The following is an 11,047-nucleotide window of genomic DNA, read 5'->3' as shown; positions in this document are numbered from 1 at the left end:
AACCGCCTTCCCATTGGGCGAGACAGCTGTCAGTCAGGGCTAACCCCGCCCCTCCGCTATTTAAGAGGCGCGGGCTGAGGCGCGCGCGGGGCGGTGAGGGTGGCATGGCCGGGCGCTGTGCTGCCCTGGCTGAGGGAGATGTTCCGCCCTCACACCGCGTTCCTGTGCCTTCCATCGCTGCCTCTTCGCGCTGTGCTCGCCCCGTGCTGCTTCCTACTCCAAGCGCTCTGCCCTTTGCCAGCAGGAGCTCCCCGGGGCTGCAGCAGGGGCTGAGCGCAATGGGGTGTGAGAGCTCCGTGTTGGGCTGTGCCAGGGAATTTTTCTGTTGAAGTGGGGAATAAAGGAGCTGCAGCAGCTGTGCTTGAAAAACAGAGCTTAGGCTGTCCATGTCTGTTTTGTGTTTGTGTAAAATACACATCTAGGCTGAAAACAGCAACTTTGTTTACATGCAGTGCTACTTTGTGTAATTCACCTGTGTTTGGTGATGCACGATGTTGCATTAGTTATTTTTTCCATGTATGAATGATATATTTATTTCTTCTATATGTGAATGTTATAATGAAATTTCTATCTTTATCCATGCAGTTTTATATTTAGCCTCTATATTTTGCTGTCATTGTTCCTCCTAACCAGGCTGAGCTCAGCATCTGAACTAACTCCTTTTCTACCTTGTTCTGCTCTTATTTTTCTAAACATAATGTCTATGCTTCTTTTGTAAGATCTTACTCACAAAAACACACTGATTTCCTCAGATCTTGGTGCATTTAACACAGGAATCCCAGACTGGTTTGGGTTGGAAGGACCTTGAAGCTCATCGCATCCCCTGCGGACACCTTCCCTCAGCTCATGTTGCTGAGTACACTGAAAAGAAAGGTGACTTGGTTTGAATCACTCCAGATGAATAATTTGGTGTGTTTTATTGAAACAGCTGCACCAAAAAAAATAAATCCACCTGCAGCTAATTGCAAGGTGAGGTTTAACATTATATGGAACTCAAACCACCCTGTTTCCTACCCCCTAGACTGTGGGCAGTGACTGTGGTGAGGTCTCAACCACATCTCCTGGGCAGAAATTAGTCATAAGGGGATGTAAGCCTTACTGACCCTCATGCCATTGTCCTCAGCCACTGATCAAGTCAGTCCAGGTCTCTCTGTAGAGCTTTCTTCTACCCGATTTTTGAGCCAAAAAAAGTGGGTTTGCTCAATTAGCAACATGGCCATTCACAGCTGCTCAGTGGCTACTGCTCTCAGAGCAGCAGTTTCTCCTCTTTGTGTCTTACAGACACAGGATATTTCCTCAAAATCCTGACGAAATGAAATTAGCAACTTCTCTGCCATAAGCAGAAGGTCACAAGACTCTAAACTTAACCCTGTGTTTCCAAAGGGGAGGCAGTGCAGATAGCACAGCCCTGTAACCCAGCTGGGTGGGACAGCAGCTCCTGCCCATGGGATTGTCTGCTGGAATTCAGCCCCAGTTTGGAAGAGCCTCATGCAGCACAGCCCCTCTGCCCCTTCCTCTGCCTCTGTTGCTTTGAAGAGCACTATTGTGTCAGTCAGCAACTCACTGCCATCACACCATGATCAGGAACGTCTCAATTCAGCTTCTAACATCCTCTTTTAGCCTCTACTCTCACTCTGGGTGAGACCTTTCCAGCAGGATCACTTCTGTTTTACAGGGAAGATATGGGGAACTACATCATGTGTGAGTCAGGCTTTTTTCCACACAGACAAGTATGTAAGAGGCTTTCTCTTGCAGCAGCTGTGGCAGGAGAGCTCTGAGCTCAGGGATATCCACTGGGGTTGGTAAGTTTGGGCTTTTGGGGCCTTTTTTTTGCCTTATGCTTTGCTGGGAGATTCATATGAGATGTTAGGAGGAATGTTTTCCCTGTTGTGATGTTGAGGCCCTGGGATATTGCCCAGGGAGGTGGTGGAGTCACTATCCCTGGAGGGGTTTAAGAGGTGTCTGGATCTCGTTTAGGGTTTAGTAGTTCCAGCAGTGAGAGGTTAATGGTTGGACTTGATGATCTTCAAGGTCTCCTCCAACCCTGATGATTCTGTGATTCTATGCTTTGTTCCACTTACTTTATTTGAGAGAAAGCAGTTTGGCTAAGATTACCAGATCTTAGCTCTACGTGAACAGTTTCAAATCAATGCACCAACATTTCTTAGCAGTTAAGGACCTGAGTGATAACCTGGTTACCATATACTACAAGGCATCAGCATTCCAAATTCCATCGACCTTCACCAAGATTTAGACTTCCAAATACCTTTCTCCCTTTAGAAACTGGTTTCCTGAGCACCTTGAGTGCTTGAGAGTGTTTTGTCCTGCTTTTTGCCTCTGGAAATGATGCTGTAGCTACCCAGCTGTGCTGCCTTTCTCGGCTGCTTCAGCCTCTAAGTTCCCTCAGCTTCAGGGAGGGAACTCAGTCAAGCTGGTGGCTCAGTGCTTGGAACCATAGAATCATGGAATGGCAATAACAAGTCCTTTGAACCCCCAAAAGCATTGAATGTTGTCCATGAGGGAAGTGGAGTCTGTGGAGTGAGTGGAGACCACACCAGTATGTCATGGGGTTTGGGAGAGCTACTCTGCCCTCCCTAGTGACACCTCCCCACCACTCCTTACCTCTCCCCCCATTTCCAGCCATGAGGACACTCTGGGAGTGTGAAGATACTTGAATTATGCAGAGATTAAAAAGATATTTGGAGGACAGAACTATTTTCTTGTGTTCATCTCTCCTATTCCTCCATGAGACGAGTGGTGATGATATTTTCCTTAGTGAGTCTGGACCTGGCTCAGCTCTAAATGTTAAGACTCCCATTGATTGTACCAGATTTCTGTGGGTATGGGAAAGAGGTCAGAGCTGAGTGTTTACTGGAAAGAAATACTCAAGAGAAAAAGGAAAATCACAATATTTTAATAAAGTGCATTGTGAATTTTATTATTATTGTTATTTCTTCTTCTTCCCCCTCCTTCTTCTCCTTCTCCTCCTTCTTCTTTTCCTCCTCCTCCTTCTCCTCCTCCTTCTCCTTGTTCTCCTCCTTCTCTTCCTTCCTTTCTCCTCCTCCTCCTTCTCCTTTTTATCATTACATTACTAAGGTATCTTGCCTGTCCTCCTTTCAGCCTGTGCTCATGGAGCTGAGGTGATCAGCCTGTTGCTCACACTTGCTGTCATGTTGGCTGAAGGAATCCTAACACGGCTCATCTATAGAGAAAGCTTCCATCAAGATAAGCCTCCCAAATCTCCGGCATCCCAAAAGCCTAAAGAGGGAATCTGGAGACAGAAACTTGCAGACATCCCAAAACTTCAAGTCTTTGGTGACGGATGTGAGAAGCAAGATGAGCTGTGTGCTAGAAGCAGCAAACTGGAAGCAGAGAGAGGTCCTGGAGGGGGATCCATGAAGGAGGAGCCTGCAAAAGATCAGGATGTGCTTGTTAGAGGAACTGTATCCCCAGCTCTACGTATCCCCAGGAGAGAGCTGAGCACAGCCCAGGTGGATCTGTACACATCCTGGCCATGCAACAGCATTTACCACCACTACCCTGACCTGCAGATCGGGGGGGACCGTGTGGGGGGTCACACCTGTGATTCAGGCTGTGTCCTGGACCATGTGTGTGATGAGCTGCCTGATGGCCCTGTCTTACTCTCCATAGACATCCCCCCTGGCCAGTCCCCTCCCTGTGAGCATCCCAAGCAGCCCAGTGTGCTGTCCCTGCCTGAAGATGAAGCTGGAGAGAGGAGCATTGTGCTGTGTGAGGAGCCTCTCTCCAACTCCATCCTCAACAAGTACATGGAGACAAAAGTGGCAGAGCTCTACAAGCAGTTCTTTGAGGAGAACCTGACCAGGTGTGGTTCTGTAACAAACCTCCTCTCCTGCAGCTTCATCAGGAACAACCTGAACCACATCAGCTTCCAGCTCTCCCAGGAGCACAACATGGAAAGCTCCAAAGCCAGAGGAGCTCTCCTGCACTCCTTAGCTTTGCTTAGTTTGCACAATGCTCCCACCAGAAATAGCTCTGAGTTCAGCACTCCAAACCTGCAAATCTCCAACCCAGAGTGTGGGAAACTGAGCTGCAGGAGGCAGTTCACATCCTGACTGAGGTGCTGAGCTGAAGGGATGGATAAGATTGGGATAGGAATATCTCACTCTAAGGATTAGGTTGGGAAATGACAACATTTACACACTACAGACTTTGGCAGGTCAATATTTGAAGGCTCAAAGCAGACTGTGGTAGCAGGGGAAGGGAAGGTCACTGGGTTCTGGTTTCTGATAGAGAATTTCCAATGGATTTCTCTCTGAAATAACAGTTAACCATGTTTTTATAATGTGTATGGAATCATGGAATCCACCACCATGTTCAGCACTAACCATGTCCCCAAGTGTCACATCCACATGGTTTTTGAACACCTCCAGGGATGGTGAATCCACCACTGCCCTGGACAGCTCCTTCCAATGCCTGACAGCCCTTTCCATGGAGAAATTCTTCCTGATGTCCAGCCTGAACCTCCCCTGGCAGAGCTTGAGTCTGTGCCCTCTTGTCCTGCTGCTGGTTGCCTGGGAGAAGAGACCAACCCCCACCTGACTCCAACCTCCTGTCAGGGAGTTGCAGAGGGTGAGAAGGTCTCCCCTGAGCCTCCTCTTCTCCAGGCTGAACACCCCTAGCTCCCTCAGCCTCTCCTCGTGGCACTGGTGCTCGAGTCCCTTCACTAGCCTCCCACATACTGTCACATTTTCTCCCACAAGAGAAATCATTCAAGAGGTTTGCTGGTAAAACTCTGCTCTAAGAGACTGATCCAGCAGGAAGCAAAAGAGTCCAATTTTCTTTGCTGGACTTTGGATCAGCCTATGTAGTAGAAGCCCAAATTTGGGACATTTAGGGTGAAATTTTGCTCCAGCAAAGCATGATCATGGTGAAAAGTGATTTCTTAGGCTTGAAGATCTTGTCAGGAGGTGAATGTGTCCAGGACTCTGTTATTTAGTATGTATTATGTATAGGAAGTCTTCACTTGGAAATGTGAATGCAGATTTGATATGGAAATGTTAATTTCACACTCATTTTCTTCCTTTTCTCTTACTTCTCAGTAAATATTTCAGCTGGCAATGAATCAGTACTGTGAAATGCTAAGTGAATTGGACTGTGAGTTGCTCTGCAGAAGGTTTTTCTTGTAAAGAAAGTGTTTTGTTGGGTGTTTTCGCCTGTGGTTTGTTTGTTTGTTGGTTGGTTTAATTCATCATCTTTATTTGTTCTTAGAATCATCTCTGGGCTGAAAGAAAACATCTGTAGGCTTGAAAGTCTCAGAACATCAAGATCTGAATTCCTAAGGGATTCACCTCAAAGCTCAAGTCATTTCACTTACTAATTAGTTGTATTTGCTGTAGTAGAAACTCTGTGATGTGACTGAAAGTTGGGGCTGTTCTGGCCTATACAGAGAAGGAGATTGGAAGAATAAAGATATATGGAAACTTAATAAACTGAACCTGTGTCAAGGTGCACCTTCATGGCATGGGGATTCCTGGGGAGGGGGAGGAGGAAAAGGGGGAAGAGAATGAGAAGGAGGAGAAGGAGAAGGGGAAAGAGAAGGAGGAGGAGAAGGAAGAGGAGAAGGAGGAAGAGAAGAAGGAGAAGGAGGAGGAAGAGGAGACTCAGACACATCCCAGATCATTGATCAAAAATTCCCGTTGACCTAGAGACAAGGAATATAAGTAATACTGGATCTAGGCCTTGTTTTCCAAGAGTCTGATGGGATAAAGGATGATTTGCTTCACTGTGCATTACCCTAATTCCATGTGTGTCTCATTAATCCCCTTCTCAGCATTCCAAATCAAGTCAGGACACCATTGTAGGAGGCCAAATGACTTCATTAAATTCCAAGGTGTGCAGAAGTCTCCAGTTTTCCTTGGTAGAGCTGCAGAGAATGAGTTAACTGAGGGTGAGAGGGAAAATATTCCAAAGACCTTCAGTAACTAAAGGGTTTGCAATTAGCCCTAGCTAAAAGTGCTCTGTGGCATCTGTGCTGCTTTGCCTCAGCCTTTGGTTCCCCTTGGGATCTATGTACAGCTCAGACCAAGGGCTGCAGGGAAGGTAATTGCACAAGGTCCTTCCTCAGGAGATGAGGAAGTTGGAGGGTAAAGCTGAGGTCCAGACTCTGGCCTTGTTCTGGCCTTCCGGTGCTGGAGAAAACCGGCTCTGCTCTCCTGCTCACCTCATTCCCAACCCTGGGTAGTAAACCAATGGATCACCATCAGCTGCTGCACTAGGAGAATCCCTGAGAGTTCAACTTCCCCATCCCTGTGACAGGAATGGAGCAGCAGAGGAGAACACCAAACAAATTCTCCATGTTTGTCTCACTCTGGGGTCACTGGGAAGCTGAGTCCATCCCATCCCTTCTCAGGGCTGTCAGACACAAGGACAGTTTACCTGGAATGAAAAGGAAATGCCACAACAGGAGTGTTGGGAGATAAATGAGGTGATTTTTGTGGCTGCTTAGCACAAGGCTCTGTGTTTTCCCTGTGCACACAAAGGTGTAGACAGCATATTGTTACTGTGAGGCAGCACAGACACAGTTTGCTATTGATTCTGTGCAGTTTTGCCCAGGGAAAAATATTGTCCATGTGCTTTTTTTAAAAAAAATCCATGTGATTCAATCCTTTTTTTTTTCAGTCCATGTGATTCGTTTCATCCAAAGTGTAAATAACTTCTCAAAATTGTCTCTGTGGGAAATAAAGTGAGATGTTGCTGCAGACTCCATTTTAGGAGGAAAATCTGAGAATTTCTGGAAAGAAAATACATTTATTACTCACTCAGACACTGCTTTTATTTAGCTTTTAATTATAATTAACATGTTTCAATCCCTGACACACTTGGATTGATTTAGATTTGAAAAGTGCTGAGTCCTACTCTGAGTTTAAGTGAGTAAAACTCCATGGGCTGCACTGAAGCTGTGTCTGTCTTCACCAGCAGATAAATGCCTCAGAGAACACAAATTCCATAGGGAAACCCCTGCAAAGGTGCTTTTCCAGCAGCTGGGTTTCATTGGAAGGGAGAGCAGTGCCAAAATTCACAGGTCAGACAGGCCAAACTCTGCCTGGAGTTGGTTTTTATCCTCAAGCCAGAAAAAAACTGATGTTGGAGGAGAAATGTTGGCAGGAATTTTTCTTTCCATAGCCAGTTCTCATTCCTTGTTTCCACAGAGGATTGTTGCTTAGGTACTGGGACCAGACCCTGGGGTAAACTGGGCCCTCTAATAAATCTCCCTGATTAACAGACCTGCAGTTACAACGTTGTTCCCCAGATTGCTCCAGGCTGTGGGAATTAAGTCCCTAGTGAAGATGACTTCATTTACTATAGAATCCCAGGATGGTTTGAGTTAGAAGAGACCTTAAAGATCATCTCATCCCACCCCCTGCCACAGACAGGATGCCTTCTACTAGCCCAAGTTGCTGCAATCCCCATCCAACCTGGCCTGGAACACTCCCAGGGATGGAGCAGCCACAGCTGCTCTGAGCACCTGGAGGGTAATTAAGATTTTTCCACTCTAAATCAACATGAACAGTTTTTCTGTTCTCTATTCCATAGTCAAATGGTGATACCTAGTGGTGGTTTCCTTCAGTACCTTTCAGGTCAGGATTTGCAGAGCTTTGTGATCACTTTGCAGCTAAATCTTAAATCTTACTCTGGGGTGGAGGATTATTTGCCCCCAGAAGGGATACCCAGGTGTGCACAACAACAACTTCCAGCAACTGATATTCTTCTGTTCTCCGGTTTAAAATCTGGAAGTTCTCAAAGCCTGAAAGGTCAAACCTCTGGGACTAGAACAGATGGAATATCTGCAGTCAGGAAAATCTCAGACTCTGACAACTTCTATTTTTCATTCATCTCATTTTAAACAGGAAAATGCCATTTCCTTGTCAACTTGGCATGAAACAAATCTCAGTGGTTTATTTTTTTCACCCCAAATTGAAAATATCTCATTTAATTCACCATTTAATGACCTGAAATCAACTTTTTAGCTACTTTTAGTGCTCCTTCTTTCCTCCAGTTTCTCCAGGACATTGCAGTGCTGATATTTCCCTCTCTGTTTTGCTCCTGTTTTATAGAAAGGTTTCCAAAATTCAACTCTTTGATTTTAATGAGAACCTAATTTTCTTTACTAGGAGAACCTCAGACATAATCCCTGCCTGATTTTCCTTGGGGTTAATTTCCTTGTGGTAATACCATTAATCTGGTGAGAATAGAAATCAGTTGTGAGGGGCAGTGGTTGCCTGGGAAATGAGTGCTCAGGTGCTAACAAACTTTTTCACTCCCTGGTACAACATCCTGGCTGGTTTCTCTGTGGGATTAGGAGTATTTAGGATTGAGCTCTGACTCCCAAGAGCTCAGAGATCTTCGTTTTTCCATCCTGTTCCATATTGTTGTGGATATTCCCTTTCACTCAAGGGTTGTGCTCTGGGGAAGGCAAAAAAAAAAAGTTTGGAGTGGAGCAAATTGGAGGGAGATTTGTCTCTGGAGCTGAGTTACTGAAACCTGTATGAAATGTGTTGGGAATTCTCTGTGGGCTGTGAGTATCAGAGCTTTATTTCCCTTGGGATGCTTGTTTGGGTCTCTCTTTCAAGGGAAATATTTGCCACTGTTGTTAAATTGCAATTTTTTGGACACAACGTGGCATTGAACCACTTCTCCTGGGGCTTTTCCTCCTGGTGTTTTCCGCCTGATGGAGGAAAGGTGAGCAAAGGCTGAGGAGCTTCAGCTGGTGCAGGGCCCAGAGGAGCTTTGGCTTGAAGACCAACCCCTGAAGGAGTGCTCAGACTCCCAGAGGGTTTCCATGTCTTGTTGCTGCTTGTTTTTCTTCAGGGTAAGTGGAAATAGAGTTTTCCCTAATCATAGCTCTAGGTGTGACAAATGGAAATATGGGATCTGAACTCTGTGGAACTTTCTGTTGGGAATATAAACTTTGCTACAGACACAAGTGGGAGAGCTGGGGGTGTTCAGCCTGGAGAAGGGACCAGGGAGATCTTAGAGCCCCTTCCAGTGCCTAAAGGGGCTCCAAGACAGCAGTTGGACAAGGGATGGAGGGACAGGACACAGGGAATGGCTTCAAACTGACCAAGGGCAGGGACAGATGGGATATCGGGAAGGAATTGTTTCCTGTGAGGTGCTGAGGCACTGGCCGAGGTTGCCCAGAGCAGCTGCGGCTGCTCCATCCCTGGGAGTGTTCCAGGCCAGGTTGGATGGGGCTTGGAGCAACCTGGGCTGGAGGAAGGTGTCCCTGCCCAGGGTAGGGATAGAACGGGATGAGCTTTAAGCTCCTTCCAACCCAAACCAGTATGTCCTTCTATGATTTTTCTGTCTTTCCCCCCTCCCTCCCCACACTGTTGCAGGAGGATTTACTCTGCTTCTCACTCTGGTGTTGAGCCCCAGAGGCTTTGCTTCCCTGGGCTCTGACCTACTATTGAGTGATCTCTAATCCTCCTCCAAAAAACTTCTCATTTTGTGCAATGGTACAATTTCTTCATCTGCTGTGCTGCTATTTTTCGTCTTCAGCAGTGGTGACTTCTGCTTTCCATTGCCCAGTCTGGGAGGCCCAGGGACCATTTATTCCCTTGCTCTGTCCATTGCTCAACCATGGAAAGTTGATGTTTCCATAATTAATTACTAATCTGAGAGTTCAGAAACGTTAACAAAGAAGAGTGAGAGAAAAACTAGACTCACCCTCTTTTTGTGTGTACCTAAAGTGTATTGGTGCTTTGTGTTGAATCAATTACTTTTGTGAGCTCTGCAAACCAATCTCCTGAAAAAGCTAGGCTTGAAGTTCTCAATTAACAAATTTTGTTCCTCTTTCCTGTTAGTGAATGATAAATAAAACCCTTTCCTGGAATAGACAGTGAATAGAGAGTGAAAATATTCGTGTTGAATGTGGAAAATCTGTGGAAATATAAAGTCTTTATGGATGTTTGTGCTGTTGATGTTTGCACCCTTGGAAATGACATGGGCACAGGTCTCTTCCCAAAGGAAACAGGGACATGTCTCTCTCCCTTTGCTCCCTGTGCACTGCTCCAGCCCAGCATTAAACACCAAGTACAGGTCACTGATCACAGGCCAAACCATTGCACTCCAATAGCTTTGGGACAGATATATTGAGTATTTTTATATAACAAATCCATCCTAGGAAATAAATAATCATCTGCTCCTGTTTATCCCACAAAATAAACCCCCCCAAAAGTTGTATCCAGCAGGTAAAAGACTTCAGGGAAAGGAGATACCTAATGGTGTATGTGGGGTCAGTGTGGGTGTCCAGAGAGCAGCTGATAATGGGACTGAGCTCCACACTGACCTGAAATCCATGGATTAAATGGCCAGAATGGCACTGGCAAGGAGGTGTAAAGTGCTCACAGCTCTGCTGAGAGAATATAGGCAGAGAAAATATTATCTGAGGACAGGCTGAGGGAGTTGGGGCTGTTGGGCCTGGAGAAGAGAAGGTTGTGTGGAGACCTCAGAGCACCTTCCAGGAGCTGAAGGGGCTCCAGGGAAGCTGCAGAGGGATCTGTGTTAGGAGCTGCAGGGACAGGACAAGGGGCAATGGGCAGAAATTGAAGGAGGGAAATTGAGGTTAGATGTCAGGCAGAAGTTTTCCCTGTGAGGGTGGTGAGACACTGTCCCAGGTTGCCCAGGGAGGCTGTGGCTGCCCCAGCCCTGGCAGTGTTCACAGCCAGGTTGGTTGAGCCTTGAGCAACCTGCTCTGGTGGGAGGTGTCCCTGCCCAGGGCAGGGGTTGGGGCTGGATCATCTCTGAGCTCCATTCCAACTCCTAAAATTCTGTGATTTAGTCTTCTTTACTCATTAATATTGATTTGCTCACTGTTATTTTGTTCAAATTCTACTTAAAAGCAGGATTTTGTCTGAAGTTGCTGATGTTACAATAAATCTCCATCCTGCCTGGGCTCTGGGGGTGCCCACAAGTTACACAGCACATCAGTTCCTCCAGCTCACTGCAAGACAAAGTTACTTCTCAGTGTCTCCATGGCCTGTGCTGAGAAATGCATACACTGTAG

At 46.3% G+C, this 11,047-nt stretch overlaps 1 protein-coding gene across 1 annotated transcript; it reads left to right on the top strand.

The window, feature by feature from the left end:
- The first annotated feature begins 3,170 nt into the window (after positions 1-3,170).
- LOC103807522 (uncharacterized protein CXorf21-like) lies at positions 3,171-4,094 on the top strand. Its single transcript, XM_009080256.1, has one exon. The coding sequence runs from the start codon at positions 3,171-3,173 to the stop codon at positions 4,092-4,094; it is 924 nt and encodes a 307-aa protein (XP_009078504.1).
- Positions 4,095-11,047: the final 6,953 nt, after the last annotated feature.

This window comes from Acanthisitta chloris, unplaced genomic scaffold (assembly GCF_000695815.1).
Source record: "Acanthisitta chloris isolate BGI_N310 unplaced genomic scaffold, ASM69581v1 scaffold6838, whole genome shotgun sequence".
Lineage (NCBI taxonomy): Eukaryota > Metazoa > Chordata > Aves > Passeriformes > Acanthisittidae > Acanthisitta > Acanthisitta chloris.
Note: the sequence above shows the minus strand (reverse complement) of the source record. Positions and strands in the feature narration are given on the sequence as shown.

Coding starts and splice junctions, on each gene's coding strand:
- LOC103807522 (XM_009080256.1), top strand. CDS start 3,171: ATGTTGGCTGAAGGAATCCTAACACGGCTCATCTATAGAGAAAGCTTC.